Below are 15,000 nucleotides of genomic sequence, written 5' to 3' on the forward strand. Positions count from 1 at the left end.
TGAACTAGCTCACCTATCTCCCTGTGCAACAAGTGAATTTCATGGTTTGTCACCATAAATTATATGACAATTAGTCTGGCCATGGAAAAATGGGAGGAAAAAGATAAATACTAGGGGTGTGCAAAATGGGCCCTATTTGATTTAGATTCGGCCTGAATCAGGGACAGCGATTCAATTAGTTGATTTGGATCACTGTCCCTGATTCAATTTGGCCGAATCCAAATCTGAAGATTTGATGCTGATTCAGAGAATCAGCTATTTGGCCACAGACACAGCTTTAAATGTTTTTTCTATATACCTTGAGGTAGCAGGCGCGGCTCATGATTGCTGCGATGCTGGGGCGCATGGAGTGTCCTACAGGAGCATGGCTCCCCCACCCCGGCTCAGTGATCAGCTGTGGGGGGATCCCAGGTGGTTCCCCCCCCCCGACCCAGGAGACACCAGTCACTGAGCTGGAGGGTGTGGGGGGACCCCGCAGGTGCTCCCCATCACACCTGGAAGTGGACCAGAAGTGCTTCTGGTTCGCTTCCGGGTCTGCTGCCAACTGTGCTGGGGAGCTCCCCACGCTTTTGTGGGACACTCCATACACCCCAGCATCGCAGCATTCACAAGCCCCCTGGTACATTGAGGTAGGTAGAAAAAACATTTAAAGCTGTGTCCATGTCCAAGTTGCTGAATCTTTCCGAATCTCTCCAATTTGATTTGGAGAGATTAAAGGGTCTCCTAATTTTTTTTCAGATTCGGAGGTTCAGCTACCGAATCAGGCCAAATCTCTACCAAATCGAATCAGGGACTGAAGCTTTGCACAGCCCTAATAAATACATATAGCTTTAATAAATTAAAATAATGTCATCTGAGACTCTGATGTGTTTTTTTCCTTGCAGCAAGACTAATTAAAGCCATCTACTAAAATAGTTACAACCCACTTATTTGGCCACTCTCCCAGCAATTGCTGGTTCCAGCCAGCTGCAGGGGTGCAGAGAAGTAAGCAAAGGTACTTTTCCCTGCCTCCTCCCTTGCAAAGGCAATTGCAGAACTAGTGCTTTAAGCCAGCTATGGAAAATCTCTGCTTTTTTTCAAAAAGTGGAAACCACTCTGGAACCTAAGGCTTCCCACTGTGCAAGCCTTAGCCTAAGTGATGACAGCTCCTGATCCCTCAACCTCCCTGTGCAGCCCCCGTGTTAACTCTGCAGTTGTCTTGGTTCTCAGTGAAATGGGTTACAATCCACCTCCCAGGCCACAACAAAATCACAGGATGTCCTGAACTATGAATTCTGGAATCCAGGATTCCAGTGACTGAGAAGTATCCTGGTTCACCTCATGAGAATTTGCATTATATGTTGGACTCATGATACAAACTGTTCTGCATCATGAGAAAGGGGAGTGGTTTGAGGTGGGCTGTCCTGCATTTCCCATCTGAACCCTAGCACTTCTTCATGTAGAAACTTCTGTGCTAAGCATAACCTGATCTTTCTTTTCCTTCTGGACAATCTGGGCTATAACCAGCAGCTATTGTATATTATTAATCAGGACAGGGGAAGATGGAGAGATATCAACAATGGTAGTTCCCCTTTTTATTACCCTTTTTATTATTATTGATAATTATTATTGGAAGGTGAGACTTCTTGCTGACCAGATTTTCCATTATAAAGCCATATGGTAAATATTCCTTACTTAAACCAAGTATCAAGTCTTTCCTTGTTACTGTGTTTGGTTTCTCACTGGGGATCCCAGGGCCCTGAATCTCTGAGCCTCCACGTTCACTGAGAAACTGACTTATTATTGATAACCACTGTCATCAATAGATGTCCTTCTAGCCCAGTCTAAAAAACCATGTCCTTCTACAATTGCTGGGGGTAGGAGAGCCCAGAGAACAACAATTTCTGAGGACAAATGTGACCAATGAGTCAGTTTACTCATGTTGATGGGGTCTAAGAACATCTATTCTGAGAAATTAGATGTTGACAGAGATGATCAGTGCTTCTCTATTTTGCACCACTATTGTGAAAATTAAATTATTTGAATGCTCCAGAATTTGCATGGAAACTGCTAAGCTGTTAAGAACAATAACATTTGACCTACCTTAAAAGTGTGAGTTGGTGGACAATGTCCCCAGTTTATTTCTATTTAGTGTGTCAAAACAAAATTGACGCAATTAAAAATAATAAGTTAAAACCTAGCTAACTATGACAATGATATTTGTGAAGCAGGGTGTGAGCTCCATCTGCTGGTTGTGGGTGAGCAGCTACCCAAACCCTATTTCTCGAGCTATGCATATCCATGTTCTGATTACCATGGTGTTGGTGCATGGACAGATGTGAGAAAAATAGCAGCTGCATTAGCCACTTCTCATCAAAACCAAATGCAGGGAACAACACAAGGATGTTCCCTGCATATTCTTAAAGTGTTTGAAACCAGCCTCCCAACCTCTGCCAGAATTAATGTAATGGGAATTTCCCTGCACAGCCTCCCTAGAAGTCTGTATGTGAAGTATATAGAACTGTTGTCCATAACTTCCCCTTTCTGTGACTAGCCTACCAAATTTAATGTCTGCCAAGATTCCCTGGCACAAACATCTTATTGACTGTGATTTCAAAGTAAAGTGCCACAGTGATTCTTATGATTTCAAAACCTGTTTTGTACTTAGTGGGCATGTCTACACGTGCACTTTAATGTGTAGTAGCTAATTTTACTGCACATTAGGGCATCACGGCAAAAACCATGCTAATACACTAATGCACAGTTAAATTAGGCTACTGTGCGTTAAGCATCACTAGAAAAGTATGCACTTTCACTACTGTGCATTAAGGAAACCAAATGTGCATTTAGTTTGTACCTCACATTAGAGGTACTCAATTTAAAGTACAGCAGGCAAAAGTGTATTAAGGAACATGTAGATGCACCCACTGTCTGTGTTTTTTGCTTGGAAGATTGAGAGAAAAATCTGCCTCCTTATCAAAAAGAATTTCTTCACAGTATGTATGTTCAGTTGTTATTTAGGATAGCTGAGGAGGGCTGGACACTGATTTATATGAGCATGCACTTGTACGGAGAGGCTTTTTTTAGATTAAAAAAGTCAGGGAAACAAAGCTGATACATCCACACAAGTAACTATAGGGCTTTTTTGGTTGTTTTTCTTTCTTTTCTTTTCTTTTTTTTTTTGTTGCAAATAGGCAGTTAAGAAGGTAGGTCAAATAATAGGTCTTAGTAACTTTAACAGTTTCCCTTTAAGAGAAGGTTCCATCTCTGCTTTATGCTGCTTTAGTCAGCCCATCATCAGCTGCCTACCAGCTGCATTCTCACTGGGTGCAATAGAAGAATCCATAAGAATGACGTCTTACTAGTGCAACCCTACTGTTAATTACCAACCATTGTAAATCATACTCCATAATGAAACAGATTTCCGGCAGGATACTCACTAATAGGTGCATGCAGTGCCACATGTTCCTGGTAGGGAGTGTAATATTTGTACTGCTTGCCACAAAATTCACACGTATAATTGCCAGTTTCTGCAAAGATGAAACAAAGAATCAATCAGAAAGGAACCCACCATCATCTTGCATAATTACTTATTTTCTTATTTTTTAAGTGTGAACTTAAGTGCTAAATAAAAAGATTTAGAATGACTAATCACACTGATAGAGCATTTTACTTGTACACTGGAAAACGCTGTTCAAAGCCACCTCCCTCCCACAACCCACACACCTTTTCTCTTGTTAAATCCGGATTTTATGGTAATGGACACAGCCTTAAAATCTAAATAGAACAGCATATATGGCCAGGTTAAGTGGCTTGTAAAAAATCATACAATGAATCAGAGAGAAAACAAGGGAGAAATCCAATCTCAAGCACTACCCAGGCGAACACAGTTCCTCTCTCCCTATGTGACAGCAATAGTGACAGACAGTCATGGACAAACCCCAGAATATTCAAATATGCAACCAGAGGGGTTGATTTTGATTCATATTACCTAAACTCATTTGGGACTGTAAAACCAGGCTGGAAATCTGAGGAGAAGAACTTTTCCTAAGATACCTGCAGTACTTCCTGCTTCTGTTAGCACTGGAAATAGCACAGAGTATCAGTAGTATTTCACCACCTTCCCTTCTAACCTCAGGCAGGAAATGCAGAAACTTACAGAACCATAAATTCAAAAGAAAACCAGAATTTAACCTCTTTTTTTGGTTTATTGTAATTAGTGTGCCTATCTCCCAGCATGCAAGCCTGTGGAGGCTGACACTTGTCCCTCAGTTAACTCTGCCAACATGCCACAACCCCATCTGCAGCAGCCTGGCTACTGCAGGCCTGGCCCTAACCCCAAATAGCTCTGCCAATGTGCTTGAATCCTGATCCACAGTCCCCCGCCCTGTTCACTTTTATTGGTAGGGCCCTTGAGCAGACAGACAATCGCTAGAGCATGAGATGGACGCTGTATCAAACGCCCTTTCCTCTATGACCCAGCCTAGGCTTTGTGTGTACTCAGCCAAGGTGAAAGGTAAGAACCTTCACCCATGCCACACCCCTCAGCAAGAGGCACCATTTATACTTAAATCAAATGCAAACAAGAGGAGAACTTGCATAAAGGTTGAACTCAAGTTTTATGGACCCTGAACAAACTTGTAAAGAAGGTAACCTCTGCCCATGTTTAAAACAGATACATTTCTCCAGCTGTGTGGCTGCATGACATGGGTACTAATTTGACATGAAATGCACTTTTTGACGTCCTTAGAGTTTCAATATCTTCCTGTTAACATACTGATCTCTCATTGTCACCCAAGAAGGCCCTTTAGCAAATGCCAGGTTTCAAACTGTGTGCCCTGTTCTTGAACCTTCAAAACTCCATTATAAAGCATACTTGGACCAATCTTCTGAAATGGTTCCGGCTCCTCTTCTTTCACTTCATCAGGTGCTATGACTGCCTGGTCATAGGGGTCTGCAAAAGAACAGAACCAGCAGAAAGCTGACAACACCCCAAGGCTTTCCTGATGCAGTTAGATGGGCCGTGAATGCACCTGGTCATACACATTTCAACTTGTAACAAAAACAAAAGGTTTAAACAACACCTTCTTCTGAGTTTTGGACTTGTCACTCCTCTTCCACATGCCCTCCCGGACAGCTATTAACCCATTCTAGTCCTATGGCACAATTTGAAGACAAATCAAAAATCAGAGAAATACTGTAAACATTTCAAAGCTTGATTTCTATTTGCTGACATTTTCCCAGCATGTTTCTCAACTACAGATTTTCCTCGCTTTTGAAAATGGGTGTAGTGAAGTAGACAACAGGAGTCAGCTAACAAATACTGACCAGTGATGCTGTATAACCATCTAACAGCACGTCCAATAACCAATCAGAACTCAATCTGTTTTATGTAGTAATTTTATTTATGTAACAAACAAGTTTAGACTACTGAAAAAGCATTCATGGTCTGTTTCTCTGATTTTCAGAAGTATAGATCAACTGCATGTACAACAAAAGCCTGGTATCTAATAGGGCTGGGCATCAAACTATTGGCTCTATGTAACATTGCTACACACTGAGGGACTGGTCCTGCTCCCACTGAAATCAGTGGCAAAACTCCACTGGCTGTTATGAGTGTAGGACCAGACCCATGGTGCCAGAGAACTACTGAATACTTGAACAGGTTTTTGAAATAAAGCACACAAAGGATCTGCGCTTACCTGCCCGGTTTTCTGGGGCCCCTTCCACACTAAAAACTAACACAGAATAGAAGAAGGGGGGGAAGAAACAAAACAGAAATTAAATCCTCTTAAATGGCCTTGCTTTCTTCCTGTATTTCATATGCCAGTTCAGTGTACTTCGGTACCACAGAACAAGCCAGGCTCTCTTGTCCCACTCCCTCCTCTCCCAAGCAGCATTCACACAGGGAAATACCTGAGCATGCCCAGCCCTAGTGTACGCAGATCCTCAAGGCCTTTGTTCTAACACTGATGCAAACCCACACTGATCGCCATGACCATCAGATGCACACCACTCACACCTGTATCTACTGAAACACAACCAATTGCTCAAACGCATCTAGGCAAGTGGTGTCTTAGCAAGATGCAAGTGGTAGCCAGTTTGAAAAAACACTTCATCTTTTTGGAATACCTGAGTAGGGCTCTCTGAGCTCTAGCTAGGAAGACCCAATTCAAGCATGAGGAAATACTCTTAATCCAATGGTAGCTTTCAATTCCATTAGCTCCATTTCCATTACCCCGCATAAGAAATGGAGATTTCTGGAGGGCTGTGGGGTGCAAGCACATGCTTGTTGCCCTTAGAGCTGGTCTAAACATTCCAAACATTTCCGTAAAAAGAAAAAGAGCAAACACGTTTGACAAAATTTGTCATGTTTTGAGCAACTCTGGGCACTAGCATGTTGCTGCATTCTGGTCACAAATGCTCCCTGTCCCACCTCCCTGGCAGAGTAAGGACCAGCAGTGATAGCCTGGTGCTACCTTGGCTCATTCAGGAGGGCTAGAGGAAAAGGTGCATAAAAACCTGGAACCTTCAAGGCTTTAGCAAGGGTACAGAGGGAAGAAAAAACATAAAACTATTCCCCCCCAGAAAAAGAAAAACCGAAGCAAACACTTAACACCTCCTATCAATTTTTTAATCAAACTGATGCAAGGAACAGGTGCTTGTTTCAGCCTGAATGTTGACCACTTAGGGTAATTTTACATGTTTGCACTGAAAAGGAAAAGTCCTTAAGGTCCCTGGGCTCAGACACCAGCTGACAAGTCCTGTTGCACTTGTACCTCTGTAACATGATTTCTCAAGAAAAGGTGCAGGAAAAATGGTTCCTATGCAGTAAGAAACAACTGGCAAACAAACTCTGCCCAGGCAAGAGCCAGCCTGACAATTTATCTTAAAGTACAGGTAAAAAAAAAACCATAGCAACCATGAACATACAAAGGCATGGCTTGCTGAGCCTTCAGGTCCTAGCATGTGGCCCAACCAGACAGTCTAAGTCCTTATTAGCCTATGTGAAGCCTCTCTGCAGACCGTGCCTTGATGTTAAATGGTGAGGATTGTTGTATATTTTGTAAAACCCTATGAGGGGCATCTGACTTCCATTAATCACACTTTATCTGCCCTGGCATATATCATTTATTAGTTTCCAGCCCAATTGAACAAAGGCCTGAAATGGTACTCACCATCCACGGCATGCAGGTCTCTGTGCTCTTGGAAACAGCTGTAATATTTATATTTTTTCCCACAAATGTCACAGGTGTACCTGAAATTGTCTGTAGGAAGAAGAGGACAATCCATTTTAGAAACCTTGGGGTGAAAGGCAACAGCTTCATGGAATACGGTTGAAACCAGAAGACCTATCTATTGTTTCACATTCCCTCTCACTTTCATCTCAAAAGGCTTACCCACTCAAGCAATCATTGTTTCATACATCTACCCAAATGTGCCTCACATCCATATAAGCTTAAGCCTTACTCTACTATATTTTATTCTGAGACAAAAAGCAATGCTTTTTCTGTCCGTTGCACCCTGGACAGGGCCTATGCAGTTACGGAGCAGAACTGAAACAGGCATGCAGTTCCAGAATGGCCACTGCAACAAGGATGAGAAGCTGGCCCAAGAAAGTGGTTCTACAACATTTTTTGGAAGCTCAGAACTGAAACAGCAGGAAGTTGTAGATCAGGGTTGAGGTGAGCTGGCAGTGCTGTGCAAAATCCAAAAACAAGAACATTAAGGAGTTGCTGGAGGGCCCATGGGACAATACACTGACCAAACTGTGCACTGAAGTGGGCACCTGTGCGAGCTCACACCCTCCTTGGTTCTTGCCACTACTATGAATTACCAGCTTACATAAGCACCATGTACATCCATATTATAAAGGATAAATATGGAAACTGTTTCTGTAATGCATAGCTCTGCTCTAAGAGTGAAAATAGCACTATTTTTGCTCCCCAGATCTGCCCCTGTGAGCATCAGTCAAACCTGACTTTTGCAACAAGCAAGTTGTACACCTTTTAATCCTGTACAGCCAGAGCTAACCTCAAACACCTACATTTGAGTAAACATATGGGAGACAATGGAACTGGACATGTGTGGCTGGAGGCAGAATCTAGCTTGCAGACCCAGTGCAACAAGAGACTAAAGTCAGTTTGTCTGTCAGACTCCAAGCCGAGTTTGCAGGGTTGGTCATTAAGAAGGAAAAAGAAATCTTACTCAGAAACCAAGCTGTTTAAAAACCATGTGAACCTAATCCAGAAACAATGAATCTCTCAGACTCAGCTATCACATTGTAATGGAAAAGGCAGCAGCAGCAGGTAAAGATCTGGGTTTGAATGCAGTAAATCTGAGCTCTCTGAAACAGACTCAGGTAGTGTCTTTTACCAACCTTTGGACACCTGAGAAATACTTTAAAAAATATGAACTGAAAAAAGAAACCTTGTTTATTATTAACTTCTTCCATGCAGGTGGTCACAGTAACCCAGCCTACAGTATATAGATTAAATAGACATTTTTCAACTTCTCATACTATACTATGTAAAAACTAAACTAATTATATGAAAAATGCTTGTGTCTTTTATTTTCTTTGAAAGTAGAAGCTGTAGTTGTCTAAAATAGAAAAAAACAAACAAACACAACCAGCATTTACCAGCTTGGCACCAGAACAGAGAAAAGTTACCTTTTAATCAGAGCATACCACTTCCTACCTTACACTGAAGAATTAAATAAATCCAGCCCTCCAAAAGAGCTAAGCCAAATCTGTTTTGTCAAGGGAATATGATGGATTACATAAATTTAAATAACAAGGCTCTTCCACTTCTGATGGCACAAAGCTCTACAAGGACACTGTGGCAGGGCACCTTTGGACCCAGGGAGATAAGTCATTTTGGACTGGCCATTTTGGACTCAGGCATATAAGCTGGGCTGCGGTTTGCTGCTGCAGGAAGGAGAAACATCAGGCTGAGAGGCTGCTCCGGCCTGGTCAGGAGGTAAGGGCAGGGGCTATGGGGTGGAGGTGACCCCTTGTCCTGGGTAAGATGTTATACTGCACCCTGCCGAAGGGTGGTCTGGTGGGGCTCCTAGTGGCATGGGAGCCCCCAGTAAATGCCAAGCTAGTTACCTCCCTGGTGAAAGGCGGGTTGGGGCACCTTAACCCCAGCTCCACATCCCTGGTGGTGTTCTAATGAGCAGGGGGAGCCCAGGGGTCATTAAGGAGCCCCGAGGCAGAGCTCAGGCCAGAGGAAGGACCTGGGGCCATGCCCAGGTGGCAGAGGAAAGCCTGGCAATGAGCAGTGAGACCCTGAGTGAGAGAGGCGACAAACAGAGCAGCCTCATGAGTTGGGGCAAATGAGGAGGCCCAATAGAGGCACAGTGGCCTGGCGAGGGCTAAGAGTGAAATAGGCCCATAGTTATAGAATCACTCAGGTGAGGGTAGCGAGAGACCCCCAACAGACCGTGCCAAGGCTGACTGAGGTGAGAAGAGCTAAGCCCAAAGCCCGGTGAAGCTGGGCGGGATGTGTGTGGCCCCTGAGAGAGGGCAGTATGAAATAGGCTGGGTGAGAGGAGCGGAGTGAGTGGGACCCCGCTGAGAGAGGGGTTTAGTGTGAGTGGCCCTCTGGGGCTGTAGAAAAGAGCTACAACTGTGTGCCTAGTTTGCTCCAGCCATAGGCCGGAGAAGAAACACCAGAGTAACATCTGCGAGGCAGGGGACCCGTGGAGAGGTGGTCGGAGTGGATATTAGGTCCTTGTCAGCAGGGCGATAAATGGGTAGCCTGCCACCTTAGTAACAACTCTCATATTTTTCCATCAAGGCATGGCAGGAAAGCAAAGCGGGCAGTTACCCCAGGAGCAGGGTGGCCGGTGAAGACCTGACAAGGAGGCCACCCTGTTATAGACACGAAACTAAGACGTGTGTGCGGGGTAGGGGTGAAGGGGGCAGGGTTAGAATGAAAGCCAAGTAATGAATGCAGTCTCTCAGCCTAAAAAGGAAATAAAAATGGATATGATTACTTCACCTGCAGGCAAAGCACAGTACTAGCTTAAAGGATACGACAAACCCTAAGAAATCTGCAGCCAGATACTGGAGACTCAGTTCACTCAAGCACTGGAGCAGGAAGACTGGAGCAGGAAGACTCAAGCACTGGATCCACTCAAGTTTGACATGGATATAGGAAAGCAGAGAAAGCCAGGTCACTGAATAAGCCACAGGGGGTGCATCTACACATGAAATTAATGCAATACAATTAACTCTGGAGCAGGTTGCGCTGGAGTTAATTGCTCCCAGGCACAGCATTTAGATGTGCGCCTGGGACAGCAGCACTTTGAGCCAGGGTGAAGCAGACCTGGGCTGGCAGTGGGCATGGGAGGGTCAGCCCCGGGCTCTGGGTAGCAGCATTAGGTGATGGAGGGGCTGGCTAGGGCATGAGAGTGCCAAATATGCAGAGTCATGTGGGTAGGTGGCAGGCAGGGGTCTGGCCCCTTGCTGCTTGGGTTGTCCAAGTGCAATTTCTGCCCAGCTGTCGGCATCTTCACGTGCGTTTCAGCACAGTAAATGACTCTGCTATAAGCTAGTACTGACCCCAACAGTACTATCTTATGGTGGAATTAATTAATTTACTACACCCTAATACTGGCACACGTGTAGAGTGTGACACTTTACTGCAGAAATAATTAGTCTACTCTGCAGTAAACAAAAGAGGTGGGAGGAACATCTCAAAGCAAAGAAACCAGTAGTATCAGGTGCTCTCCAGAACCAGCAGAGTACATTGCACATATTCTGTTTATGCTACACTTGAGTAGGACATTAATTCTGCTGTTACTCTGAGAACAAGGCTTCTCCCAGAGATGAAAGGAACATTTCAGCTTGGACAGCATGAGCTTCACAGAGGATAAAAGTGGAGTTGGACATAACAAATAGGAAGAGAGGCTGCTCCCCAGGGGTACAGAATGAATCCTCCCCTCTAAAGTCCAGTTTAATATGGGAAATAATTCAACAAAAGGGGCCGAGCAAGTCTTGGAGATAAAAGGTATACCTATATGGTTCAATGCAGTGCTTCGCAGGGATACTCTGCGCTCTCTCTGGAACCAGAAGTAATATAGCTGCCTTAGCGCAATGCTGCTGCACATGGACTAAAAAGCTCTGTTTCTTCACAGGTCTGAATAGCCCATGCACAACACCATGCTGAATTAATGTAGTTATGCTTCCTCCAGGCAGAAGGCAGGGCAAGATAGTATCTTAGAGAATACAAGTTCAGAGAGGAATAAGTTTTCATAGGCAACAGCTTACTTTGTTATATACTATGAAAGGACTACATGGACTAAAAGCATTTTTAGAACTATGTCACCTAGTCCTATTTTGTCTAGGAATAGACAACATAGTAGCGAAACTGCTGGTGCATGGTTTACACCAGGGCTGTCCAACTGACAACCCATGGGCCACATGTGGCCTATGAGGGGTTAATCTATAGCCACTGGACTCACCCCTGGCTGTCACTCTCCCCATTGCTCCAGTTGCAGCAACCAAAGGGGTCGCTGGGATCCCCTTCCCTTCTCCAGCTTCTACTTCCTGCCTTGTCTCAGGGAGTGGTGCAGAATTATGCAGCACAGCTTACAGTGCTGGGGGAGCCTGCAGGCAGGGAGCCAAGGGTGAGACCAGAGCACCCCTGCACACAGTGCAGTGTGGGGGCATCCATGCTGCGTGAGACCCAGGAGTCCTGTGGCTAATGGTGGTGCATCCTGTGCTGTGTGTGGCACCCAGACACTTAAAAATTGGACAGCCCTAGTCTATACAATTGCTACCACCTTTGCTACCTTTGGGGTATGTCTACACTCCCACTGGGATATGTGAACGCAGCAGAGGCAGGCAAACCTACCTTGCCTGTGATCTAGCTACTTTGGGTAACAAGAACAAATAAACATGTAGCACAGCGCACAGTGGAAATTGCACAAATCTGCTAGGGATTCTGGATACTTCAGCAGCTACTACAAACGGAAGTTCATGTCACTACATCTTAATTGTTATCATCACCCAAGTTATGTGGAGCTATGTCCGGTATACTACTCCTACTGCAATCCTATTTCTAACTGCAGGGCAGAGATACTCAGAGTGGAGCTATGCTAAGAGTACAGTTTGTCATGCAGACTGGCTGCTATAGGCTTCAATAGCATATTGGGTGGGGAGGGGGCAAAGAGAAGCCTAAAGCAAAGCATGCACAAGTCTGATAAATATTCCAGAGAAAGGATTTTCATGCAGGGTTTCTTTTATTAATTAATGCCTAGGAACAAAAAGTGCATTGTTCATAGACACATTACCTTAACAACCATCTTTACTGGTTAAGCCAACACTTGGAGAAAGATACTATTTGTTCAAAGGATGCAGATACCTAGTCACATACCTCACTGGTATTCACATAGCCCACAAAATGAGTCCCTGCTTTGGGCCAAACCATAAAGATTATTAGGTTATTGCAATGTCAGACATTTGAACACACAAGTAAAGAAATCCAGAGTTACAGTTCAACAACCGTTGCCTACCTTCACAACTGTAATTTAACTCAAGCACATAAAGGAATCAAGATCAGGAAAAGACCTTCATTGTTTCTGCAGCAGACTAAATCTTCAAAAGCAGTTGATGCATACACCACAACTTGCACAAATACATTTGAATAATTCAAATACACGTATTTACGCTGAAAAATTAAGGACCATGCTATTCTAATATGTATTGTTGGAGAAAGAAGAGCAAAAGACAAGATACAGAATGCACATTTATCGGGTGCAAATAACAGTCTCGTGTTGAAGTATCAGAGATATAGATTTAGTTTCTCCTACTCAAAGAAGCAATTTCACAAGAGCAGAAGGATTTCTGCCTCTGTCCTTCCTGGCCCTTCTCCTTTTTTTGTGAATGCAAGGCCGTGGCTCTTAGGCAGCAGCACACAGCACAGTGACTATCAGAAATACTCTATCACTTCTGGGTTTTCCATAGGATATATTAAGAATGGGCAGATTGCCAATATGAAGAATGGCAGAAATCAAAAACAGACTCCAATTACAAAGCCTGTCATCTTCAGTTGGTTTTAATCAGAAGCAGCCTTTAAAGAACACCACAATGTCCTAAGTCAACCCCGTTCTCATGTTCATGATCATCATAGAGCCCCTCATGCAAAGGGGTAGTCATAGATATTCTGGCGACTGGGACCATAAAGCGATGTACAGATAAGATTATGTTCTCAGAAGCAATCTACTTCCATTTTTTAAAGGTAAAGATTGCCATTATTTATATAGAAACAGCACTGTGACACCCACAGTGAAAGGTACTGTACAAACATGGAGCAAGATATGGTCCCTGGCACCAAGAAGTGTGCAATAAGCTGCACTTCCTCAGAGAGGGACAAGAAGCACTTAAGAGTTACGTTGACCATTACCTACTGGCTGTGACCTGCCATCTCCTGCCGGGTGTGACCACAAGGAGCAAGTTCTGCCACCAATAATTCACTGCCCCCAAGCTGGCCAGATGGGACCTATCAACTGTATCCCCAAAACAACACTAAATGTTTTGAGATAATTTTTATTTCTGTTTCAAGTACTCATTATGATATTACCCCAGTGAGTTGCCTCCATGCTTCTGTGAGCTTTATTCTAGGAACCTGGTGAAAGAAACAATGTAGCAATTAGAAATTTGCTAAAATGTCAGAACTAGGCTGTGCACTAAAATCAGGCAGTCTCCTAAACTGTTTACAGAGTGTCTGAGCATATGCATCAATATTACTATTAGACAAGTTCCCACAAAGATTGAAACGCTCTCTGTAACATGACAGAAATCAGGAATGAAAGGGACTTATCCACTCATCTTCAATACACACCTACAAATGTAGTACCGTGCCCTAATTCTGAAAGTCCCAAGGAAGGAGTTTCCACTTGAAAGACTATGCCAGAGTACAATCTCCTCATTTTGCAAATACTCTTGGAGCATTAGCTAGTTTAAGAAGAAACAAGCTTCCCACACCAGGATTTAGCTGTCTTTGCCATCTCAAGGTTGTCATGTTTCTCTCTTCAATGGAAATCTTGCGAGAGCTTAAAATGTGTTCCTTACACGACAATACAAATGTCACTACCCTCATCACAATCCTGGCCAACAGATCACTCTTGAACAGTGGTGCTCCACCTTTTTGCCTCATGGACCAGATGGGCAGTGCCTGATTCAGCCAGGTAGAGGGCAGAGGCATGGCCTGGCTCCAATCTAGCAGCATGGGACTTAGTAATTAGGCAGTGGGGGAGGCGGAAGCATTAATTGTCACCGCTCCCCCTGCCACCAAATTTCTGAACTTGTAGGGACCCTACAGGCTCACAGGCCAGGGGTTGAGCACCCCGGCTCTACTATACTCTAAGCTTGATGCTCAGCTACACTGAAATTATTTTCTTGTGACATTCAATAGAATCAATTATTCATTTTTGGATAGAAAAGATAGTTGGAGTGGCTCATGGAGCTCATACCTTCCAGATCTGAATGCACCACCACAGATGGTAGCTTTCACTGAAGATGAACAAGAATCTTTCTATCCTTTCCTCACAAAGCAAATGAAATAGAAGGAGGGACAGATCAGTAGAGATCCCCCTTCCAATTGCAGGAAAAAGGCAGCTGGAGAATAGAGAAAGGGACAGAATGCCTCTTCTTCCTCCCAGAGACTAGAGTGGGATTTGAGAGGCAAGTTTCAAATGTATGCACTCACTAGTCAGCAGCTAGCACAAATTCCTCACAAGGGTCCAGGGACAGGATCTTCACTTTCCTAGTAGCAACCTGGATAGCCAAGAGGTGAGATGCAGTCTTTGCATCCCCCACCCCATAAAGAAACAGAGACCTCCCTGCTCATTAGCTTCATTTTACTCACATTCAGATCTTTCTTCTTATACATAAGTCACAGGTTTTACACCTGTATTGCGAGAGACTTGACAGAGCAGTAAGTCTCAAATGACATCAAGACCCTTGCTTCAAACTCACTAACATCAGAATACCTTCAAAGAGAGCAGGAA

General features: G+C 43.9%; 1 protein-coding gene across 9 annotated transcripts in view; it reads right to left on the reverse strand.

The window, feature by feature from the left end:
- ZNF618 (zinc finger protein 618) overlaps positions 1–15,000 on the reverse strand; it is a 127,318-nt gene that overhangs the window by 43,034 nt on the left and 69,284 nt on the right. For 4 of the 9 annotated variants that reach the window (XM_025210437.1, XM_025210435.1, XM_025210433.1 and 1 more), the window contains 4 exons: positions 7,158–7,247; positions 5,682–5,717; positions 4,856–4,933; positions 3,420–3,509 (listed from right to left, as the gene is read on the reverse strand). In XM_025210437.1, the coding sequence (XP_025066222.1) occupies positions 3,420–3,509; positions 4,856–4,933; positions 5,682–5,717; positions 7,158–7,247 (294 nt within the window). Of the gene's footprint in view, positions 1–3,397; positions 3,510–4,855; positions 4,934–5,681; positions 5,718–7,157; positions 7,248–15,000 lie in introns of all 9 variants that reach the window. The other 5 variants (XM_025210434.1, XM_025210432.1, XM_025210439.1 and 2 more) reach the window with 3 other exon arrangements.

Source organism: Alligator sinensis, unplaced genomic scaffold (assembly GCF_000455745.1).
Source record: "Alligator sinensis unplaced genomic scaffold, ASM45574v1 scaffold610_1, whole genome shotgun sequence".
NCBI classification, from domain to species: domain Eukaryota; kingdom Metazoa; phylum Chordata; order Crocodylia; family Alligatoridae; genus Alligator; species Alligator sinensis.